Source organism: Equus quagga, chromosome 10 (genome assembly GCF_021613505.1).
Source record: "Equus quagga isolate Etosha38 chromosome 10, UCLA_HA_Equagga_1.0, whole genome shotgun sequence".
Classification (NCBI taxonomy): domain Eukaryota; kingdom Metazoa; phylum Chordata; class Mammalia; order Perissodactyla; family Equidae; genus Equus; species Equus quagga.
The window spans coordinates 108,567,211-108,592,400 of record NC_060276.1 but is presented as its reverse complement, the minus strand read 5'-3'; the positions used below and the strand labels follow the sequence as shown (position 1 = coordinate 108,592,400).

Below are 25,190 nucleotides of genomic sequence, written 5' to 3'. Positions count from 1 at the left end.
CTGGAAAAGCAAATTTCTTGTTTTCCTTTGGGGAGGCAGGAGGCAAATGTGGGGAATTACCAAAACATAGGGAGGCTGTTGAGACGGTGATGGGTGACCACAAAGCATGAAAGATGTCTGCTACCTGCCCGAAGCCTGAGAATGGAGCCAACAGCAAAGGATTAGAGCTGAGAAGTAGAGTGACTGGGTCCTATCGTTTAAGGCCTTGACCAAGTCATGCCTTAAGTATAGCCGTGGACTCTTCAGTTATTTGGAGGATGCATTTCCAGTTTTGCTTAGGCCAGCTGGGATTGGGTTTACTGACACTTGCAACAGGTGGAGTTCTGATGATTCATGTCTAGAATGGCTAGGCAGCAGCAGAGTGGCTGGCAGTGGTGGCCTGCTCAGACCCTGGGAAGTTTTGGTTGCCCTCAGTTCCCGGTAAATGGGGAAAGAAGCTGATGGTCCTGGGAATCGCTGCTTCTGGCAGGGCAGGGGTTTGGTTTCCCTGTCTCCTGGGAGCCAGCGGTTCTTGATGCAGCAGGGCAGTTGCTCCCATGTAGCACGGTAACCAGGACAGGTCAAGTTATAGAGTGGGTGACACATCTGTGGCAGATACTGCTACTTGCTTGTCTAATATCCATTCTTCTTTTCCTCAATAATAAAAATTAGAAGAATAAACACTTGTTTAAGACTTATGTATCAGAGACTATTCTAAACCCTTTATTCATATTCAATCCTCACAAGAACCCTGTGAGAAAGGTACTAGTATCTTGCTGAATTTACACATGAGAAAACCAAGGCACAGAATAATTGGGTTACTTGAGTAAGTCACACAGCTAGTAAATGAAGGAGCTGCATTTTACACCCAGGCCATCTGGCACCATAGGCTATATTTAACCTCTACATTGCACTGCCTGATTTTGTTTGATTTGGCAATGTGTCCAGCTAAAACAGCTTGATTTCCCAAGCTCCCTTACAGCTAGAAGAGACTGTGTGAAAATTCTGGCCAATGAGATGTATGGAAGTAGGCGGGCTTCCAAAGCTATTTCTTTAAAAGGAGGTAGACTCACCTGGTATGTCCCATTTTCCCCTCAGTCCTTCACTTTCTGCCTGGAATGCAAATGTGATGCTGGATGTAAAGCTGCCATCTTGTGACCATGAGTTGACAATTTTGAAGAAGAAAGCTACATGGTTCGGCTGAAAGAAGGAAGGTGCCTGGGTTCCAGCCCTGGATTTCGTACTTCCAGATTCCTTGTTACATGAGAAAAACAAAACCCCTAGTTTTTAATACCATTGTTTAGTGGGAGTTTCAGTTACATGAAAGAAAATACAGTCCCTCTGATTCAACATTTCCACATTTCTTGCCCTTAGCTGTCTCCTGTCCCATTTTGATGATGTCTTTAATCTGCCCACCAGCTACTGAGGAACTGCCCTGTGTTCCTGTCCCCTGATTAAAGTTGTTTATGTCACATGCCGGCCATATGTCTAGGAGCACAGTGTGGGACAGTGTGGGAGTTTAAAAAAAAGTATATGACATGGCCCCATGTCAAGGAGTCTGAAGAACATTAGTTTACCCAAAGGACTTATTTGTTCCAAGATGTTAATGGATGATAATGGCTTGATGTGGTTTTCCTAATTTAGGACGCTATTGGATTTGGATTAGACCCTGTCTCCTCTCTCTTAAAGAGGAAACTCAAAAGAGGGGAAGGCAGAGGGGAGAGGGGAGTAGGGTGATATGTGAAAACCTTTCTAATAGTAGAGATGGCCTCTGTGGTCTTCCTCTCAAACACCAGCTATCTGTAATCTCCAAAGCACCCACAGTCACATTCAGTGAGCTTAGATTTGATGAGATAGCCACTCAAGAGGGAAACAGAAAAGCACTTTGTCTCTCCCTCCCTTATTTATGTCTTGAGATGCCTCCACTTTCTAAAGTCACTCCCCTGGGACTGTGTAACTGAGCACAGAACAACTTGGCTACTCCCCACTCCTACAGAGCCCCACTTAAAAGGAAATATCTGAGAGCAGCATCCAGGCAGTGCTAATTGGTGACAGAAATGAAATTGGTTACTCCCTCTACTTCCTCAACACTTACTGTCTTCTTTAGATTTACAAGTGGATTCAAGTGTGCACACCACAGGACTCGCCTCCACGCTGTTCCTCAGAGTCTGACGGGAAGATTTCAAGAGTGATGCCAGTGTTAAACAAAAATCATTATGTGCCTTTATTAATGATTTTAAGTATTTGTGATTTTTTGGGATACAATTAGAGTATAGTCTGAAGGCCTTATATAATAATAAAACCAAAACCAATTAGTAGCTTAACTCAGTTAGAGTCTGTCTGCAGGCTAGCAGCTTTCCTCTGCTAAATCCTGTTAAAATGCAGTGGGTTCTATTTTGTGCAGAACGAGCAGGCTGCCATGACAACTGTCTGTGAATATTATTTCAGTAGTAGTCATAGGTTTCCAGTGTCTGCCTCTGGGTCCAACGTTCATTCTAAAACCCAGATGCACATCTAGTCTTAAAGGAGTTCTCCTGGATGTGTTTACAAAAAATGAAAACAAAACACTTTCAACTGGCTGAGTTTTTTTCTTTTGGAAGAGAAATTTGAATGAATTTACACAATTGCACATTGTAGATTTTATTGCTGTTCTTTTCTTTTGGAAAGCTGATTTGGGTATGAATTTATGTTGTACTTGACTATAGATTCCATTAAATAGATGCACTAGACCAGAGTTTGAAAAGTTCCTCTCTAGGTCTATAATCCTTACATTCAATTATTCTTGTTTTCATCTAACAGTATCAGAAGGAACCTTGTGGTTGCAAGTGACAGAGGATTCAACCCAAACTGAGTTAGCGAAACCAGTCTCAAATGAATCTGACTTGAAAATTCCAAAGGTAAAATTTCATCCAGAGATTTATGATGGAGATCTCCAGCTCCATTTCCCCGCCCTTCTCTGGGTCTGCCCTTCTCCATGTATCGATTGCAGCCCCCACACTGGCTCTCCTCATGATGACAGCCTTGCTCAGAGCACCACACTTGGGGGAGAAGACTGAGACTATGTCCCAGTGCTCTTCCCGGGAGCCCTGAGGTTCACTCATATTGCCTGTCTTTAGCTACATGCCCATCTGAACCCTCTCTTTTGCCGGGAGAAGAGGGTGTGCTAACTGCCTTAGGCCTGAGTTGTGTGCTATCCCTGGATAGTCACTGTTGCTGGGGAATTAGGCTGTGCTAATTGGCTTAAGCCAATCAGGGCCCACACTCAGAGTCGGGGGTGGTATGAATCCCATGCAAACTGCAGGGCTGAGCGTAGGGAGGGGGTTGATTTCAAAAGGAAAATTGGGGTACTATTGCAAGGCACTGAGGGGAATACTTGACAGCCACTTGATTAGGGAACAGAAGGCTGGGCAAATAATAATAATAATAGCTAACATTTATTGACTACTAACTATGAACCAGGCACCACTCAAACCACTTTACAAGTGTATTGGTTGGAGAATGTATTTGGCTGCATGTAATAAGGTCAGTGAAATAGCAGGGACGTAACACAGAGAGGTTGGTTTTTATCTCATATGATGTGAAGCCAGGAAAGAAGCAGCTTCACATTGTCATCCATTGCTCAGGCTCATCTTCCATCTTTTTGCTCTCTTCCTAATGTGCACAAGAGGGCTGCTCCTCCTCCACGCATTGGGTCTTGGTTCCAGGCAGAATGGGGGAAGGGCAAAGAGGAAAGTGCTCATGCCGGTGAGTCTTGTCTTTTTATCAGGAAAATAGCTTTTCTGGGAGCCTCAGCCAGTAGATTTCTGCTTATATCTCATTGGCCAGAAGGGAGTCACATGACTACCCCTACCTGCAAGGGATCCTACCAAATCAAGTTTTGTTTGCCCATTGCCACCTAGAACAAAATTGGGGTTTTATTGGTAAGGAAGAAAGAGAGAATGGCTATTGGTTAGGCAACTATCAGTGGCTGCCACAATATGTCTTAACCCGTTTACTCCTTAGATCAACCCAGTGTGGATGGTACTATTACTGTCCCAGTTTTCTAAGAAACATGCACAGAGAGCTTATGTAATTTTCCCAAGCTCACACACAGCTGTTAAACGTTGGAGCTAGAAAATGACCCCAAGCAATCTGACTCTAGAACCGGATTCTAGTATGCTCCCAGACACATCCTGACCCACAGGGGAGACTACATTTCTTCTCGAGGATGTGTATCCTCTCAGGAAATGAAGGCCTCTCCTAGAAATGGTAGCTGATATCTGTTTAGCACTTTATTAAGAATTTTCCAGTTAGATTATTCCATTTAAATATTATTATTCCCATTTTCAAAATGAGGAAACGGAGGCTCGGACAAGTTACATAAGTTGCCTAAGTTCCCCAGGTCATAAGTGGCAGAGCTGATATTTCTTTGAAATTACAAGAACTTACTGCTGGTCCCCTTTCCTAAATCCTCCTATTCTTCTGTGCAGAGACTTCATTTTTAATTTTTTAAAAGGACAACACTCTGCTCCAGGACCTATATTAACTTCACAGCCTTCTCAGGAAAAACAATCCAGAGAAGTCCTGGATCTCCCACCATCTGGCTTTCATAGCGTCCTTTTCACGTAGCCACACCAGTGGGGACACGGCAAAGCATCAGGAATTGTGTTCAGTACTAACAAACAGAGACCTGAACAGGGAGCTTACTTTTATCTCATGTAATATAGAATCCAGAGCTTTATTCAAAATATGAAGGAGTTCATTACAAATAGCTCTTATCTACCTGTTAAAGAGTCATTAAACATATAGAAATTTCCTGTCCTTAGCTACATCAAGTTAATTTATATTATGTTTCCTTAAAACTGCTTTGTAAACTGGACTTTTCACTAAGAATGACAGTCCACCTCACTGCGGTCAATTAATGAAGTTTCACCACATTACTGATACCTCAGTTTGCTTGTAATTGTTATTTCTCTCATTCTTTCCAAATATTTGAAGTCTTTAGCTTATGGCATTGTTTTATTTCTATATCACAACGTTCTCTTGTTCTGCTGATACTACTGAATTTACCCTAAAAATCGCAAGAACATTGTAGAATATAGTTTGACTTTAAAGAGTGGATTGAAAAAGAAATAGAGGTTTAAATAAAAATCAGACCGTGCAGTAGAGCAGCACCTCTCATAGTATGCTCCACCACGTGGGAGTTTATTAGAAATACAGATTTATGGGCCCTACTGCAGACCTATTGCATCAGATCCTCCAGGGGCTGGGCCCAGGAATCTGTGTTTTAAGAAGATCCCCAGGTGATTTATAAGCACATTAAAGTTTGAGAAATACTGTTTTAGAGAGTTTTATATAAATGAGACTCACAGATTGTGCATTCTTTGGAATATTGGTGAAAATACTAACTTCACCTTTAGTAAACTAAGACCTACATTAAACCCTTGATTCTCCTTTGAAAGTCCCCAAATCATAGGTTCCAGTTATCTACTCCAGGTCACTGAGGCTCAACTCCAGTATGTCCTTGACTCTATCCCCCTGCCAACACCTTCACCTAGTTAATCAGTATTTGTCTTTCAGATGTCAGTTCAAAGGCTACTTCCTCAGAGAAGCCTTTGCTTGACCTCTTGACTCGCTCTCATGATACATGTACTTCTCCTTTGCAATTTCCTAATTTATTTTTATGATTTGATTAATGTTTACTTCCCCCACTAGACTATAAACTTTGTGAGGGAAGGACCTTGTCAGTTCTGTTAACTGTTATATCTCCAGGGTGTAGAACAGTGCCTGGCACACAATAGATGCTCAACAAATATTTGTAGAATGAATATATGAATAAAGCCAAGACAAGAATAAGTGCTCTTAGAGAAAATTCTCTAAAAACTTTTCCAAGGGCTTCACCATAAACTCTTAGTCATCTGAGGCAATAGTAGCAAGGGTTTTGAAAAGAAAGCCATGGATCTTTCCCAGGCCTTGTTTTAGTTAATGGTTTCAACATTCCTCTAGAAACCAACTGTTCTTTGTTTTCTATGTTCATAAACACAAAAATGGTTGACAGGGAGGCAATGGTGGCAAAAAGAAAGCTTGAAGAACCTGGAACCTGCCTTTCCAATAAGCAGGAAGTGGTTCTCTCATCCAGGTTGTGTTATTCACGTTACTGTTGGCAGGTACTGTCATACCTGCATCTGGCATTGTGGAGTTGCCAAGGCAACCTATTAAAGAATCATTCTAGAATCTACCTCTGCAGAATTCCAGATGAGGCTGAGCACTCCTCTTTAAGACCTATAAGCGTGATGATGGATTGTGTCCTGAGCCTACAGATCAGGCTGAAAGACTCAGCAGCCAGCAAAGTGAAGATCTAGGAGTCTGTTTTCCTGGAGCCTGTGTGGACTGATAAAACTTAGAGGGAAGGGTAAGAACTCTTAAAGGAGCAGATGGACTGAATGAAATCTGTGTAGGCATGGAAACATGATTGAAAGTTCACCTTCTTCCTCTGTTTGCTTAGTTGTTTGGCCAATTCTTGTGGACTTTAAGTTTTGTGTACAGAGTTTATCATACTTTAGTATCTATTATATTGGAGCTATCTTTATAGGGTAGAATTGGGTCACCTTGATGTAGTGGGAAGAGTACTGGCCACCAAGTCATAAGACTGTGATGTTGGGGAGGCTACCTAACCTCTCTGGGTCTGGTTTCCTCTGCTATAAAGTGAAGGGCCTTTCTGAACAGGTCTGGTAGACCAGAGTATCTTTTTTTTTTATTATTATTGAGGTTATGATAATTTACAACATTGTGAAATTTCAGTTGTACGTTATTAGTCGTCAGTCATCTTATAGGTGCGCCCCTTCACCCTTTGTGCCCACTCCCCACCCTCCTTCCCCCTGGTAACCACTAAATAGTTCTCTTTGTCCATGTGTTTGTTTATCTTCCACATGTGAGTGGAAACATACAGTGTTTGTCTTTCTCTATCTGGCTTACTTCGCTTAACATAATACCCTCAAGAGGACCAGAGTATCTTACTGTGCATCACAGCCTCACCCGTTACAGAGCTCTGGGCCAAGAGCCTCATGATTATCTTGCAAGGGGACTCTACCATCTGTGCCTAGGTCAAGTGCCCAATTCCCAGTGCTTTGACATGAGAGGGAGTTACATAAATGTATATCCTTTGTTTTACTTTTGTCTTGGAGTGGCAGATTATGGCTCCTACAGAAGGAAGAGAAGAGGTAAGGAATTACCATTGCTCTGCCATTGATTCATGCTAGATGTCAAACTGAAATACGTGCAAAACGCCAGCACATACAAGCTAAAGGAACAGATTGTGGCAATATTTAAAAATATCACAGCTCTCTAAATAAGAAGCAGTTCTGATAAGCCTATTTGGAGTTCATGCAAAACTCCATAGCTCTGAGAATCTGAATTGTACATTGCCGAGGTAAATTACTTCTGTGCAGCAATTGTAGATAAAGGTATATTGGATTAGATGATAATACCTGTCTCCCTTGGTTTACAGACTCTCCTCTCTCCTGGGCTCCTTCCTGTCCAGATTGTCCCTTGTTTAGTCTCCTTTGCTCGCTCCCTCCTCCTCATTCCCTTTAAATGTCTCTATTCCCCCGCTTCTGCTTTTACCCCTATTGCCTTTTTGCTCTAAAAGCTTGCCTTGGCTATTTTATCTTCTCTAATCACTTCAGCTGTTATCGGTAACCTGCTGACCAATTTAATCAGAATCCACAGACCTGATTTATTTCCTGGGCTCTAAACAATTGTCTACTGCCTATGGGACATTTCAACTCATTGTTTTTCTCCACTGTAAACATACTGTCCCCCTTCGTTTCCTACCCCTGTACCCATTCACACTGTACCGCAATTAATGACCTTGCCCACTAGACTGTGAATGACAAGAGGGCAGGGACCATGTCTGTCTTGTCTACTGTTGTACCCTCAGTGCCCAGCATAGTGCCTGGCACGTGGTAGATACCCAGTAAGTATTGTTGAAGAAGTGAGGAATCCATTTATTATTCCAAGCTAGAAACCTTGGAATCATTCTTGATGCTTCTGTCTCCCTCACTCCCTCTACCCAGTCGGGGGCCTGTGGGGTTTATTACCTAAAGGGCTTTCACCTTTGGCCGCTCCTCTCCATCCCCACTGCCACTGCTTTAATTCAGCCCTTATCATCTCTCTCCTGGATTGTCGCAGGAGCTTCCTCACTGGTCTTCCTATGGCTGGCTTTTGCCCAGTTCATCACCGTCTGACCCTCAGAGAGATCTTCCTGAAGCTTAAATCTAATCACATTACCCTCAGGCTCCCCTTCACTTAAACAGAGTTTGCAGTCTGGCAGCCTCATGCTGAATCCATGGAGTCTGTATAGTGTTTTGAGAAAATGAGAATTACTGCACTTCATTGATTCTAAGATCCACATTTTTTCACATTTTAGCACCTCTGAAATTGGAATGTGTCTTAAAATCGATGGAGTGTCATAATTTGATGGGTGGCTTTTTTCTTTCTCATTGGTACATAAAATAATGATGTTTCTTGTAATCGAAGGCGTCTTCAAATTTGCAGAAATATACCGACATTTAAAAATAGGGAGATTTTACATAAAAATATGTTCAGCTTCTCTTGAAAAATTACATCGGGCAAGACTGGGCCAGCATTTCTGGATGGCAGCCTGAGAGGGAGCTACCAGTAAGTAGCAGCTGCCTCATATAGACACAATCTCTCCAGAATGTCCCATCGTTTCCACCCAGGCTGCCTTATTCATTTATATTATCTGTCCTAGCCCATGTAAGCATTTGAGATTGCAATCCCTGACTGACAGGTTAAAGTCTGACTTTGTTGTGATTTACAAGAATGATCACAGTTGGCACCAATCTCCCTCCCTGGTTCACGTCCCCATTCTCTGCTCTATACACCATCTCCCAGTCTCAGGAAACATTACTCAACTATAGCATGCTCCTGTGCGCCCTGGAATGCCTTTCCTCACCTTTCAGGCTCTATGGAACATTTCCCGACTTGCCCTAGCAGAACTAATATCCTTCTGGACTCCAAAAGAACATGGGCGTATCTCTGTACCTACACCTCCTGTTTTGAGATTATTTGTGGACGAGTCCATGTCCCTCATTACACTATGAACCTGGAAGGGAAATGAATCAGAATGTATTCATCCTTCTATCCCTGCCTCATCGCTGGAACATGCTCAGTAAGTACTTGTTGAATAAAGAATGGATGGGGTGCGTTTTCTGACTGGGATCTCTGTGTTTTGAGTTTTGCCCAGGGATAGAGAGCTAAAAGTGAAGTCAGAGGGAAGGGCAAGTGTTTTCCTTAGTGCTCATAGTTTACAGCAGAAGACACTGCTTCTGGCTGTGATTTAGGAAGGCCCTTGGCAGTCAAAGTCCGCCCGTGGGTACTTAATATCTGCAGACCCAAAGGCACTAAACCAGAGCCAGCTCTGAAGCTTTTAAAAAAATGTATTTTTAAATTAGTGTACAGTGAAATCAGCTTGTTATAGTTTTGTGAATTTTGACACATGGATAGATTAGCGTAACCACCACCTTATTCAGGCTACAGAACATTGCCCCCCAGAACTCCGTCTTGCTCTCCCTTTGTGGTCATACCCTCCCCCACCTGTAAACCCTGGCAACCACTGATCAGTTCTCCATCATCATATAGTTTTATCTTTTCGGGAATGTCATATAAACGTACGCAACCTTTTAAATCAGGCTCCTTTCACTCAGCATAATGCCTTTGAGATTCATCCAGGTTGTGGGGATCAGTAGTTTGTTCCTTTTTATTGCTGAGTGGCCTTTCAATGTATGGATATCCTACAGTTTGTGCATCCATTCTCCCATTGAAGGACATTTGGGCTGTTTTCAGTATTTGACCACATGAACCTGTGTACAGGTTTTTCTGTGAATATAAGCTTTCATTTCTCTAAAGTAAATACCCAGGGGTAGGATTGCTGTGTCATATGGTAAGTGTATGTTCAACTTTATAAGAAACTACCAAACTATTTTTCAGAGTGGCTGTACCATTTTGCATTCCCACCAGCAAAGTATGAAAGTTTTAGTTGCTCTGCGTCCTAGCCAGCACTGGGTATTTAGAATTTTTTTAAACCATTATAATAGGTGTGCAGTATTATCTCATTGTGGTTTTAATTTGAATTTCTGCTTCCTTGAATTCAGGGGGAACTGGGTGGAAAAAAATGGTCAACTCATCAGCAGTTTGGTGATGCTTCAAACTCTGATCTTTTTCCTTAATCTGCCTTCTGCTATTTACTTTTCAGAGTCCTCGTGTGGCTTATTTATTGCTGTGTAACAAATTACTAAAAAACTTAGCGGCTTATACACATAATTATCCAACAGCTTCTGCGGAGCAGGAATCTGGGAGTGTCTTACACGGGTCCTCTACTTCAGGATCTCTCACAAGCTGCTGCAGTCAGGGTGCTGGCTGGGCTGCAGGCATCTTAAGGCCTAACTGGGGAAGGATCTACTTCCAAGCGCACGTGGTTGTTGGAAGGATTCAGTTCCTTGAGGTCTGTTTGACGGAGGGCCTCGGTTCCTTTCTGCCTTTTGGCCAGAGACTTCCCTCAGTCCGGTGCCATGTGGGCCTCTCCAACATGGCGGCTTACTTTATCAAAAGCACACGAGTTGCAAAGGCAATAGAGTCTGCTAGCAAGACAGAAGGTCACAATCTTTTATAACCTAGTCACAGAAGTGACATCCCAATACCTTTGCCATATTCTGTTGATCAGGAGTCAGTCACTACGTCCAGCCTTACAGTGAAAGGAAGGGGATTACAGAAGGGCGTGAATACCAGGATTTGGGGATCATTGGGGACCATGTTGGTGTCTGCCTGCCACAGTCCTCAGATAGCTGCTCCCTGGATTCTGTACGGCTTTTATAGCTTCAATCAATGGGAGGGACAGGGTAGAGTGGGTAGAGTGTCCTTATTCCATCTTACCCAGGCCGGAACTCTCTGTGAAGCTTATTGATTTGATTTACGGACATTCAGGGTTAATTGAAGGAGATTTTTTTTTTAAACTCAAGCCATCTAGGACCAAGCTAGGGTTAGACTAAGCAGTGGTCAAAATTTAAATTCTAATATCCACTAATCCTCTATTTATTAAATCACAACCATGGAAAGCTCAACTTTTGTACCCAAGATGGAGCCTTTTCAAAGCCAAACTTATAAACTTCAACACGTGACAGCTGTTTCAGCCTGTCGTTGTGGCTGCTGACAAGGTGACCCCAATAGACACATCTGGCCAGCACTGGCCTTTATGAATTTCTTTCACCTGATAGTGACTTGTAACCCACCTTTTATTTCTTTTAACAACTTTCCAAATCTAGCCTCTCTTTCCTTGTACTTACTGTGGTTTTTCTTTTTTGTGTGTGAGGAAGATTGTCTCTGAGCTAGTATCTGTGCCAATCTTCCTCTATTTTATGTGGGATGCCACCACAGCATGGCCTGACAAGCAGTGCTAGGTCTGTGCCCGAGATCTGAACCTATGAATCCTGGGCTGCTGAAGCAGAGCACACGAACTCGACCACTATGCCACCAGGCCAGCTCCTTAATGTGGTTTTTCAATACCCAGAACTCATCTCTGGAAATATGCTTGATCCTTTTTCTTTATTGAAATGTAAAGTTACTTGGTATTCCTTCCCTCTCTTCAAAAGGAAGCAGGCTCTTTAAATCAAGGTTCTTAAAATGTTTTTGATCATGAACCTCTCACAGTAAAAGCTTTTTGAGAATAGACCCCTAGTACAGGTATATTTATTTACTTACAACTAATACTACTGAACTCATATACTGTGTACATTGCCAAACATACATGAAAATAGAAAATTCTAAAAGAATAAGAAAATAGATAAAAATATGAGTTCTGATATTTTGTTTTCTACTGTCCAGCAGACCTTCTGTGCATCTGCTGTGGGGCAGGTACCCCCTTTTGGAGACTACCAGGTGTTAGGAAGCTGGGAGTGGGTGTGGTTGCTTCCCATCGGCCCCAGCACCAGAGCTGGGAGGCCAGCCCGCCTTTGGTGCTCTAGGACATTGAGGTATCAGGGACCAGGAGTGCACAGACACCTTAAGTACTCACCACCCAACAGATCTGCACACACCATTTTTTTCAGTCTCTTCCCAAATCCAGCTGCTTTGCCTAGATTCTAGCATACCCCCCAGTGTATGTCGGAGCTGCCTGTTAGAATTACTTTTCTTTGGGAGAAATTGGAACTGTGGCCAGCTCTAGGAAGCTTGTGAAACAGGAGAGGTTTTCCTGCAATGCCCAGTCTCTTCCTTGTGAGGTAAGCAGCCATCTCCATTCCCCTCTGCCTTTCCATAGCTTGCTCCTACTACAGACTAACTGAGTGTTCTGGTTTGGGTTCCCTCAGAAGTAGACACTGAGACAAGTATTTGAGAGCAAGTTTATCTGGAGGGTGAAAGCAAACCCAGTAGGGGAGTGGGGAAGTGAGAAAGGAAAGAAAGACAGCCGAGGCAGCCAAGAAAGAGTAAATCCAGGCTGCAGAGGTGCAGAGGCTGCCCTTTTTCAACCACAGCAGACAAACACTTTTCTCGACCTGCTTGTAAGCCTAATTGTAGCATTATAACTAGGAACTCAGTTTGCTCTGATTTTTATTTCACCTTTCCCATTTCACATCCTGGTTAAGTACTGCAAAATATATGTATCTACAAGAACACCCTCTTCTTTCCCTCACCTTTTTTCTTCTGGTTAACTCCTAACTTCTGGCTGCTCAATCCTCAGGTCTCAGCAGGGGCATCACTTCTTCTAAAAAGCCTACCTTCATCCCGTTTGTGGCATAGGGCTCTTTCTCTGTCCCCCTTACCTGTCCTATTAGAGATTTTGTCATACTGTATTGCTTTCATTTATTCATTTAATAAATATCTATGATGTGCCTGGCATCATCATATGATGTGTGTGGTCGAGTGGTTAAGTTCGTGCGCTCCGCTGCAGGCGGCCCAGTGTTTCGTTGGTTCGAATCCTGGGCACGGACATGGCACTGCTCATCAAACCATGCTGAGGCAGCGTCCCACATGCCACAACTAGAAGGACCCACAATGAAGAATATACAACTATGTACTGGGGGGCTTTGGGGAGAAAAAGGAAAAAATAAAATCTTTGGGAAAAAAATGTGTTGAATTGAATAGAAGAGCACAAGGCGTCTTATCTAAGGAGGACCTGATGTTGCCATGGCCTTCCCTGAGGGGGTAGTTGAACTCTCACCTGACCTATTGGCTGTTTTCATATGATGGTGTGCCCATTGAGAGATAAATTGACCCACCTTGACTGTTAGGGAGATAAGTCTGTTAATGAGTGAGTTTAGAACTGTTAACATTACTTTGCCCATTATTTTTTCTTTTCTCAGGCTGAGAGAACACATCCCTGCTTAGCTGGAGGAAAGCCAGAGAACATTTGACAAGAGGCTGGAACTTTCATTTTGCAGCCACACAAGGTGCTGACCAAGGCAATATAGTGTAATGATCATAAGTAGGGGTTCTAGAGTCAAAGTGTCTGGGTTCAAATCCCAGCTCTGCTCCTCATTTGTTGGTTGACTTCAGGCTATAGTTCCCAATGTGTAAATAGGGATAATAATAGTATATACAGTAGTCCCCGCTTATCCCTGGGGGATATGTTTCAAGACCCCCAGTGGATGCCTGAAACTGTGGATAGTACTGACCCCTATATATACTATTTTTTTCTATACATACACACCTATGATAAAGTTTAATTTATACATTAAGCACAGTAAGAGATTAACAACAGTAACTAATAATAAAATAGAACAATTATAACAGCATACTGGAGTAAAAGTTACCATAGATCCTAGCAACTTCAGTGTACCATTTTTTTCTTTCCTTATTAAGTTGAGAACTTTCACCTTTTTACTTAAAGGAAGCACTTTATGGCTTGTCTTTGGCATGTCCGAATTGCCAGCATCACTATTCTTGTGCTCTGGGGCCATTATTAAGTAAAATAAGGGTTACTTGAACACAAGCACTGCGATACCATGACAGTTGATCTGATAACCAAGATAGCTACTAAGTGACTAATGGGCAGGTCATGCATACAGCGTGGATCCTCTGGACAAAGGGATGAGTCATGTCTCAAGTGGGGCGGAGTGGGATGGCGCAAGATTTTGTCAGGCTACTCAGAATGGCATGCAATTTAAAACTTATGAATTGTTTATTTCTCGAATTTTCCATTTAATATTTTTGGACAGTGGTTGCGGGTAGCTGAAACCGTGAAAAGAAAAACCTTGGAAAAGGGGGGACTACTGTACCTCATAGGATGGTGTGTGGATTAAATAAGATTAACATGTAAAATTTACAAGTGCCTAGAACATAGTAAGTGCTCAATAAATGTTATCATTGTGATTTATTCACATACATCAGTGCTGGTTCGTTTAGCAGTTGGAGGCTGGCTATAGAACTCTTTGTGGTGCTTGAAGTAACACTTTAGCGTTCTTTGTACAATGGGAAGATCCAGTGAAGTTCTTCATTTTAAGCAAATTCTAAATTTTAGACAAGTCACATAAAGGGCACAACCAATCCAATTCATGGTCCAGAGGCTGGCCATTAAAACAACCACCTAAATCACGAGCTCTTTCCCTCCTTTCCTTTCTTTCTGTGATTAAACAAATATTCGGTGAGTACCTCTTATACATTTGGTGCTGGGGATGCCAAGAGGAATGAAATGGATCCTTATCCTTCAGGATTTCACATGTAAAAGGACAAATTACAGTGCACTTTGGGAAGCTTTATAATTGGACACACACATGGCTTTGAGAGCCAGAAGGCAGAGGGACTAACTCCCCCTTGGTGATTCAGGAAAGGCTTCACACAGAGGAGACATTTGAACAACTGTATCTGGACATAGCCATCATTTAATCACTGTGGACTGAATAGGCATCTGGCCGGAAACCCAGCCATATAGCGACATTGTCCATTAGTTTTCAGAAGCCTGGGTAATTATGCTATCATTTGCAATGTGTATGGTGGCCTTATCAGGTCCTAGTCTTAGAGTCCCTGCCATGGAAACCTGTACAGCTGTATTGCCTCATAATGAGGCCCTCTGATAATATTTAATATGCTAATAGAATTACAGAAGCCCAGGGCTGCCTTTCCAGTTATTTTTAAAGTGACTCCATTAGATTAAATAGCAAGCTAGGTAACCACTTTACTGGATCTCCCGTGGCTCTCAATTGTAGAAAGGAATTGGCTAAAGAGCAGCTTGGGTGGGGTTATGAAATGATGATGGCTGAAGTTCTTGAAATCCCAGCTCAAGGTGCCTAAGGCCAGTAAGCTCGAAAAGGCATATACTATGTAACCAGCTGGGAAGAGTTTGGGAGGAAAATTGCTGTCGGTGCAGCTACAGTCAATGTGAGGCTCTGGGAACAAGATCACCTCTGGATTGCCTCGAAAGACAGCAGAACTGTGGCTGGTGGCATCCAGTACTGACACTGGCACTTCGATTTTTCAAATGTCTTCCCCTTCTTCCTTCTCAAACTCTGCAAAATTACAGGTCAACTTTCCTTTTTCTTTTCTGCTGATGAAGAGAGGTGAATCTCCTTCTCACAGACAGGTTCTCCAACAAGCAGCCGATTGAATAGCTGGAGGAATAAAAACATCATATAAATGAATTTGCAGCACAGCACCCAACAGCTGCTCCCTTAAACCCATGCCTTTTCAAGTCCTAAAGAGGAATGTTTTGTTTTTTCACTTCCTTCTCTTAATCGTACCCAGGTTACTGTAACGTTCCCTAAAAATCATCCTTGGTTGACCTAAAGAGTCAGCCACTGAGTGCTCTTCTGCTCTTATTTACCAAAATTCATTTTGTATTTTGTACTGATGCAGATTATTTATGCAAACAGCAGCCTGGTCCTGCTTGTACAGAGCCTGGTCCCCTTGGAAGCAGTCATGTGACCTCAGCCCATTACTTGAGAGCATCCCTTTATCTCCTAGCCCAGAACAGGGCAGGGTTGGGGCAGACAGCTGCGGCTCACGGGCCAGTCCAGCCTCTCCCGGATCTGCTGCTCGGAGCTCGCCTTCCAGGCTGAAAGGCAAAGCAGCTGGGGCATGTTCGAGTTATTTCTTTGTGTACGTGTGTGTATTTACTTCTTGATTTATTTAAGCAAGAGCTCTCTCTGCAGAGAACTGCAGAGGTGTGAGATGTGTGGAGTGTGTGTGTGTGTGTGTAGGGGTGGTGCTCCAGAGAGAACTGGAATTGTACCTCTTCTCTTTCAGACCTCTGCATCCCTCATAGAGAAGGTTTTTTCTCATTTTTGTTTCTCTTGAAACACCTGAGGTGAGGAAAAACCTCTGCATTGGCCAAGCAGAAGAAACAGGTAATACATTTATTTGTTCTTAGGTATTTGGGGCAAGCAGAAGTCTACATCATAAACATATATTGTGTAGCAACAGAACAGGGAACATGCACTTCTCGGAGCTGATTTTATTGCTTTGCAATTTCTCGGAATGATTTTTCTCAAAGATGCTGATTGCAAGTTGTCATCATCTTAAAAATGTATTTAGATGACTTTGCAATCTGAAGGGTTGTGGCCTATTTCAAATGAACTCGGTATTTGGAAAAACTCTGTGGTTTCTTGGGTGAGAGCTAGAAAATGAGGGAAGGAATACTTTGAGAGACCCTTCTAGGCCCTTCCCCAAACCCCGCTACACAGTTTCATGTTCAGAAATCTTCCTTTAGCTCCCTTGGCCTCTTGCTATCTTAGGGGACCACAGGGTTTCCATCTATCTGTAAGAAAGCGAAACTGAATTCCTTGCAGTGTTCAAGAATTTTCTTTAGTGATTTAGTGCTTACATAGATTGACCAGATTGGGTCCTGAAACCAAGGTGTAGCTAACCTTCTAGTGGACGGACATTTTTGTTCTTTAATCATTAAGCAGAGTGGCTCTTTAGTTCTGCCACTGATCAGCTGTTCCATGGAGTAGGATATTTAATTTCTGAGTCTCAGTTTCCTATCTGTAATATGGGAGTGATGATACCACCCGAAGGTTGCTGTGAAAATTAACTGGAATAATAGAAATATAAAGCACCCACTGTGCTGAGTAAATAGTAGTCCCTTAATAAAGAGTGGTTCTTCACTATTATTATTATTCATATAGTATTCTTTCCAATCTTAGTGCTCTCAGGGGAAAAGAGTCCCTTTCTTTGTGAATCTACAATTATCCCTGAACCGGTAGATACCCAAAGGGTTTAGTCTCTGGGAGGGCCGAGATAACACCTTCTGAAGGAAGAGATTTGAACAAACACAAGTTTCATTTCAACACTTCTACCACGGTGGGTACCCGCCCAGGCATGGCCCCTCCTAACTCATCAGCTGAGAAGAATTACTCTTTGTTGAAGTTGGTTTTTTCCACCACTGAAAGCTCCTCATTAGTCCTCAGTACAAGTCTGTAAGGTGTGCATTATTATCCCTGTTTTCTTATGAGAAAACTGAGGTGCAGAGGAATCAAGAAGCTGAGAAGAATTTAAACTGGTTTGTTTGACTTCTAAACCCTAGGCTCCTCTGGGCCAGCGTTAGGCAGTTAGAAACAACAGATATTCTGGAGATGCTTTACCTCAAAAGGGTGCCTGCTAGGCTCTTTGGGAAACAGTGGACACTATAGCTCTTTCTTAGAGTTTCATATTAGAGATGCATATTAACATATTGAAGGCTCTGAGGAATCCTGCTGTAAAGAAACCTGTTTAATCCTACTTCTCCTGAACTTATTTGATGGTGGGTCCTTTTTTGCCTTATCCCTAGAATCATAAATCACATACAAGTACTCTTCCACAAACACACTTTGGAAAATCTAGCATCAGGCCAAGCTGCCTCCTGATTACAATCCTGTCTGATATAGCAACAGATGCCCTCAGACACCTTCCGGGGGTAGGTAGTTCCTCCCTTTTCTTTCTTTCTTTTTTTTTTATTGAGTTCATAATAGCTTACAACATTGTGAGGTTTCAGTTGTACATTATTACTTGTCCATCACCATATAAGTGCTCCCCTTCACGCCCTGTGTCCTTCCTCTAGCCCCCTTCCCCTGGTAACCACTGAACTGTTCTCTTTGTCCATGTGTTTATCTTCCACATATGAGTGAAATCATCTGGTGTTTATCTTGTTCTGTCTGGCTTATTTCGCTTAACATAATACCCTCAAGGTCCATCCATGTTGTTACGAATGGGATGATTTCGTCTTTTTTTATGGCTGAGTAGTGTCCCTCCCTTTTCTTATCCTTTCATCTCATGAGACCCAGGAAGAGTCACCAGTTCAGTCACTGAACTGTGACTTATTCATTTAAGACCCCAGTCACAAGCAAGTGCTACAGTGTTCTCCTGGAAAGGTGGTGGAGGAAGGGGCCTCTTTAGTGTAGTCTGCCAGGGACTCCTCTACCCCACTCTGTGCCCCTTAGTTATATTTAGGCGACAGACATCAGACTGTAGAATCCTTGTTTTGTTGAATACCAAAGAGAATGTAGCAGGGGAGCCTGGAGAGGTATCTGTTCTCCATGTTCTTGTCTACACAGTCCGAGGGGCAAGAATTAGACCTGCCTATCTAACTCCCACTTTGGGGCCTGGGGTGCGGTGCCAGTTGAATGCCTATGCCTTCTAGATTTGGGTTCCTCAGGGCTAGAGCTAGAGTAGAAATTTCTCACAAAAGCCAGCATCTCTAGGAAAAGCTGAGTTTCTAACAGAGGAAACCACACAATTCACATCTAGAATGCCAGAGGCGGAATCAAGGTCAAGGTGGCTGAGCCAAGGTGTGGGAGTTCAATAGAGATGCACTTTGAAATAAAAAAAAGTTAAGAATGAATAAGAACAATTTGCGGAGGCTGGGCTAGCACTTGGAGTGTGCTTGATGGCCGAGGTTAGGTTGGCTCCAAGGGCCATCTTTTGTTCTTTCCTTTTTTTCACCTTGGGAAATGCAAAGTGGTTAGGATGAAAAGAATTGAAGATCATCAAACAGTTCTACCCTCCAATTATCCCCTCTTATCCCCTGACACACACACGCAGTGAAAACCTTTTAACAGAAGCCTTAGAAGCCTATCCTTTTGCAGATTAGGAGTGAGTACCAATGATGAGTCACTATTTTATGTTTGTGCTCTAAAGCTATCCTTGGTATATATTGGTGGGGGCAGCAGCACTGGGCAAGTTTCAAGTTTTTTTTTTTGCTAAGATCCACTTTTTCAGTGGTTCATGTCACTGACTCTGGCATCCTTGGGTCTTTGTGAACACTGCAGAAACTCTCCACCTTTTGGGCTGGAGAATCCCTTTCAGGCCCCAGGGAATCATTTCTTGAGAGACTTCTTTGGTACGCTAAGTGCTTTTCTAATGCAGACACAGGGCGGGAACTGGAAGAAGCCGAGATTTTTCCTAATAGTGGAAAATCCCCAAATCATTTTTATCAGCTTTGCAGCCAGCTAGAGATGTCCTCAAAGGCACGCACACCTGTAAAAACTTGCTTCCCTCTCTGCCTTTTAGTAGGTGATTACCATCTAGGTTGGGCAGTTGTGGGACTAGTAAGTGGCACCTGGTCTTAACCAGCCCTTGTTTTGGTGAGAAGTAAAATGAGCTCTTTTTTTTTTTTTTGACCTGTTACCTGAGGGAGAAAAACAGTTTAAAAATAACTTGCTTAATAATTATTTAATAATGTAAAAATTCTAATAGCAAATTATTTTTTCTAATAACCAAATAATTCTAGAACAATTCTCATTTCTTTCCATCATGATTTAAAATTTTTCTTTAAAAATGGGTGTATAGGTACTACCCATTTTCTGGTTTAATAAAAGGCTTTTGTGTAATCAAATGGCACATATCTGTACCCAAAATGATGGACGAATAATGGCTTTTAACAGTTTTGAAAATGACTCTGGTTTAGAAATGTTCATTCTTTTATCCATTCATTCACGTAGCATTTATCAAACACCTGCTGTGTGAAAGGTACTGTGTAGGTGGCAGAGATTCAGGGAGTATTTAGAAAGAAAGATACCCATGGAGCTTACAGTCTAGCAGAAATATACTCAGGTTTGATACTTTTTAGTTCCTAGTGAATCTTTTTTGTGGAATTTTGTTTGTTGTGTAATGAATTAACTGAGAGGTAGCTGAGAACCAAATGCTTTTGGAAACATATTGCTTAATTTTTTTTCTGAGAAAGAAAATCAAGTTTGAAATACAGGTCTTCCTCAACTTACGATGGGGTTACATCCCGATAGACCCATCGTAAGTTGAAAATATTGTAAACTGAAAGTGCATTTAATACACCTAACCTACCGAACCTCATAGGTTAGCCTAGGCTGCCCTAAACGTGCTCAGAACACTTATGTTAGCCTACAGTTTGGCAAAATCATCTAACACAGAGCCTGTTTTATAGTAAAGTGTTGAATATCTCATGTAATTGATTGACTACTGTACTGGAAGTGACAAACAGAATGGTTGTATGGGGACGGAATGGTTGTAGGTGTATCAGTTGTTTACCCTCGTGATCGTGGGGCTGACTGGGAGCTGCAGCTCCCAGCCACTGCCCAGCGTCACCAGAGAGGATCAGACCACACATTGCTATCCTGGCAGAAGACCAAATTCAAAATTCGAAGTCCAGTTTCCACTGAATGCATATCACCTTTGCACCATTGTAAAGTTGAAAAATCGTGAGTCAAATCGTCGTAAGTTGGGGACCATCTGCGTATCACTTCTTATTGTTGAATCAGTGTTTGTTGCCTACTCAATGCCCGGCTCTTGCGTACTCATAAAAAGGGGTAGAAAAAATAGCATAAAGATGGAGGGGAAGCCCAAGGGAGATATGGAGAGCGATGTTTCTCAAACTGAGATATGGGGAGTGCCTGCGTCGAAGTCCCCTGAAGGGTGCACTTTAATTGCAGATTTCCAGGCCTCCCAGACTGCTTGAATCCAAGTATTGGCAGTCTGCATTGGGAGTCTGCAGTTTTTGAATAATCTGCCCTGGTAAGTCTTGTGCTACTTATGTTGGAGAGCACTAATCTAGGCAATTGGAGAAGCTCGCTAGAAGTAGATGAACTACTTCAAAGGGTGGTGAAGAACCCAGCAGATGTGTTCTCATAGGCACTGCAGATAGCCTTTGAGAAATTTCTGAGTTTGGAGAGAAGGCAGGCGATTGGTAAATAGTTTCTCATTCTTAGAGATGACAAAAGAGTAGATACCAGAAGCCACAGACTTATAAGCCTGATGTGACCTCTGGAAAAATTCTGTTCCAAACAGATGGAGTCAAAGCATTTAGAGGAAAATCTGATGATCATTAGGCATCATCATGGGTTCGCTAAAACGGTTTCTTTATTAGAGGTTGTCAAATTTTGTTGCGTATTAGAATCATCTGGGGAGCTTTACAAAATCTTGATGCCCAACCCCTACTCAATGCCAATTACATCAGGACGTCTGGGGATGGGACCCAGGCATCGGTATTTTTTAAACCCCCCCCCCCCCCCCCCCCAAATTCTGGTTTAATGAGGTGCTGTTTGAGCATTGGGAGTTTTAAAAGCTCCCCAGGTGATGCTAATATGCAACAAAATTTGACAACCAGTTTGTCTATATGACATTAGGCAAGTTGCTTAACTTTCTTGCACTCTGTGTAAATTCCAGGTAGTTTTAAAGGTCTCTCCCACCTTTAAACTTCTGTGATTCTGTTATTAAAAATCATGCCAATGGAGCTAGCCTGGTGGCATAGTGGTGAAGGTCACACACTCCATTTCAGCTGCCCTGGGTTCGCTGGTTCGGATCCTGGGCACAGATCTACGTACCACTCATCAAGCCATGCTGTGGCAGTGTCCCACATGCAGGGTAGAGGAGGATTGGCACAGATGTTAGCTCGGCGATAATCTTCCTCAAGTGAAAAGAGGAAGATTGGCAACAGATGTTAGCTCAGAGCCAGTCTTCCTCACACACACACACACACAAACATCATGCCAAACTGACTTCCTTTCTTCCTCTCTTCTTCCCTCTTCTTCCTTCCTCCCTCCCTCCTTCCTTCTCTTCCTTTTCCTCTTCCTTTTTTCTTCTTCTTCTCCTAGGATAGGCTAGAATGTCAAGGTGTCAAATTATATACCTTAATTTCATTAAAATATGTAGCAAAATTTCCCAGGATGTCTCATAGATAAATAAGATTATAATTATGATGGGTAAATTGACCACCTAACTGAACAAATATGCTCAGAGAGTGTGAAGGTAATGGATCTGTGGTAACCCTGGAGAATGGTCTGGAGTGGAATGCCACAGGGGTTGTTCTGTCCTAGGAGCTGACCTTGTTAACATTTTTTATCCATGATGTAGATAAAAAAGATGTGAAAGAAATGCCTATCAAATTTAGAAATAACCCCAAATTTTGGAGGGTTAATTAGTTCAGTACGTAAAAGAATCAGGCCTAGCTCTGATTAGAATGTCTGTTTTTTAAGGTTATTATTGTTTTAAAAATATTTCTCCATAATTCAGATATTTTGCTCATTTTATTTTGCCTCTCACTTTGAGTCGAAATTTTGAAGCTTTTAGTGTAGTTCTAATGGAAAAATAGATGTGCCTATAGTAGGGTCCTCAGTCAGTTGTTTTCTGACTTTGTTCCTATCGAGAAATGCAAAGAGATTAGATCAGGCTGGTTTGGAGCATCACAATTTAAAGGAAACATCACCCAAAAAAGCAATGAGGTGGGATACTCCGGAAAGGAATTGTGTTGCAAACTCCCATGGAGTGATTGTGGAAGATCCAATTTAGCAGTTTCAGTGAACTCCTGGGAAGGCCTGGTGAGCTTGAGAGTAGACTTCGGAGGGGCCTCAGAAACACTTGGAGAGCTTGTTCAAAAAGGCCCTCCCACAGATTCTGATGCCTTAGTCTGGGGGGAGGCCTTGCACTTCCTTTTCTTAAAGCAAGCATCCCAACTGATCCTGAGAAATATTGTCAAGAACTCACTTTGATTTTAATTTTGGCATAGTTGTTTAAATATGTTGTTTTTGTTTCACAGTCAGCCTCCAATTTGTATTTTTAAAAGCCAACATCGATTTAATTATTTTGAGCTTAAAACCAAAACAGTTAAATTATGTCAGATGCTGCATATCCCATTCCCTGTATTTCAATTAGAAAATTGTGTGCTTACATTTCCATTTTCCTGTTCACTTTTTTATTGAGGTCATAATAGTTTATAACTTTTATTTTCATTTTTAATGCTTTATTTTATACAGATCTTGATCTGACCTAGACACGGGGAAAATATAATTTACATCTAGCAGAGAAGCAATCCGTAGCTGCTCTGTTGCTGCTGCTGTGTTTTGGAAAATAAACCAGGATTAAATTATGTCTGATCAGTTTCCACATCACATGATGAACAGCAGTGGAGAAGAAGCCTAAAATGAAGCCTGCCGTGCGGCCCTTAGATACCTTGTTAACAGACGCTTTCCTCCCTCCCTCCTTGTCTTCCTCCTCAGGATCTATGACTGAAGTGGATCGGCTAGGAGGGGCTCCTCGCAGCATAAAGGGAGGCACTTTTCACACTCTGTCTTGGAATGAGAAGTTGAATTCACGAACACACGATTGAGAAGACATGGGCTGTGGTACTTCATCTTCAGCGAAAGACAGGAAATCTGAGAGAGGTGAGTGCTAGGATCGCGCCTGTCTTTGTGAATGGAAAGGGGAGAGCGAGCCAGATTCACCCTCTCCCTGTCTCCTTCACTCACATGGTGCTCGAGCTGCCCTCTGCGATTTTGCACAAGGCATCATCACTTGCACTGAAGGTTAAATGTGGGGATAACATGGGAAACTACCTTTAGGAAGACGTAGCTTTGAATTTATGATGTACCATAAAGCATTATTTAAGAGAGATTTTATGTTTGATTTGATTTCACTTGGAAATGTACCAATATAAAATCTCAATTTAAGACTCATGGACAGAGAACCAGAAAGGCTCTGTACATTTATGTCTCTTTATTCCGTACACTTATAAATAGCTGTATCCATACCTATGTGACATTTAGTAGCATCATTGAATTTTTATTAGATTTTATAACTCAATGGTCACATTTTTTATAGCTTTTCAACACAGAACTTCATGAGATTTGCCTCTTGTTCTTAGAATATTCTAGGTAGAATTTGGGAAATACTAGATCATCTGTTTCCCAAAAAGTGTGTTGTTCTATATAGATGACGTGCCCCCTACTACCCCCGTAGAATTAGAGGCTTAAATATTTCACTTATTTGTTTTGTACTGAGGTTCTTTCTCATGGCCACTAGAATCTAGATGAAACTCACTTGAGTGTTTAAGGGACATGTCTCCACAAGGAAATTAAAATAACTGTTCCTTTGTTATCTAGGTTAGAGAGAATTTTCCCAATTTCTATTCCACATTTTGGTTTTGGAAGTTTACTCAGGCTTCAGATGGAGAGTTTAGGATGCAGAGTATTCTATACTAATCAGTGTGGGATGTTTTCCTTTGGGAATCAAATGCTGTTCCCCCTCCCAGCTCACTTGTGCTGGTGAGTTAGCAGGCTAATCTCTGACAGTAGAGACACGGGAGATGCACTCTCTTTCAAATCTGTAAGCACGTCATGAAATGAATTTTTCAGAAGCTCCAGCTGAACTAATTCCATAGTAGTGAGAGTCAAGAGAGTAATTATCTGTTTATGTCTAGGACTACCCAGAGTTCTTTAGATATAGCCAATTTCTTAGGTTAAAAAAAGGCCAAGCCCAACTTGTAAAAGTTGATTCTCTCTTTTTGAAATACTTTTCAACGTTTAAAATGTTGCATGTAAATGGAAATATTAGCATAGATTTTTGGATTGCTTTTTCTTTTAAATAATTGATTGAGGTGAAATTCACATAACATTGAAATTAACCATTTTAAAGGGAACAATTCAGTAGCATTTAGTACCTTCACAATCTTGTGTAACCACCACTTCTATCTAGTTCCAAAACATTTCCTCATTCCAAAGTAAAACTCCTTGGGTATTAAGCAGTTTCTCCCTATTTCCCTCTCCTCCCAGCCCTTGGCAACCACCAACCTGTATTCTGTCTATGAATTTATCTATTCTGGATCCGTCATGTAAATGGAATCATACACAACATGACCTTTTGTGTCTGGCGTCTTTCACTTAGCATCATATTTTTGAAGTTTATCCATGTTGTAGCATGTCTCAGTACTTCATTCTTTTTTAAGGCTGAATAATATTTCATTGTATGTTTATACTACATTTTGTTTATTGATTTGTTGATGG

The 25,190-nt window shown here is 41.9% G+C and overlaps 1 protein-coding gene across 5 annotated transcripts in view; it reads left to right on the top strand.

Annotated features, from left to right (window-relative positions):
• PPEF1 (protein phosphatase with EF-hand domain 1) overlaps nucleotides 1-25,190 on the top strand; it is a 121,738-nt gene that overhangs the window by 6,135 nt on the left and 90,413 nt on the right. Inside the window, exons 4-7 of one of the 5 annotated variants that reach the window (XM_046672691.1) lie at nucleotides 2,779-2,876; nucleotides 13,335-13,421; nucleotides 16,213-16,313; nucleotides 23,409-23,573. In XM_046672691.1, the coding sequence (XP_046528647.1) occupies nucleotides 23,525-23,573 (49 nt within the window). In that variant the 5' untranslated portion in view covers nucleotides 2,779-2,876; nucleotides 13,335-13,421; nucleotides 16,213-16,313; nucleotides 23,409-23,524. Of the gene's footprint in view, nucleotides 1-2,778; nucleotides 2,877-13,334; nucleotides 13,422-16,212; nucleotides 16,314-17,785; nucleotides 17,861-23,408; nucleotides 23,574-25,190 lie in introns of those variants that run through there. The other 4 variants (XM_046672689.1, XM_046672690.1, XM_046672688.1 and 1 more) reach the window with 4 other exon arrangements.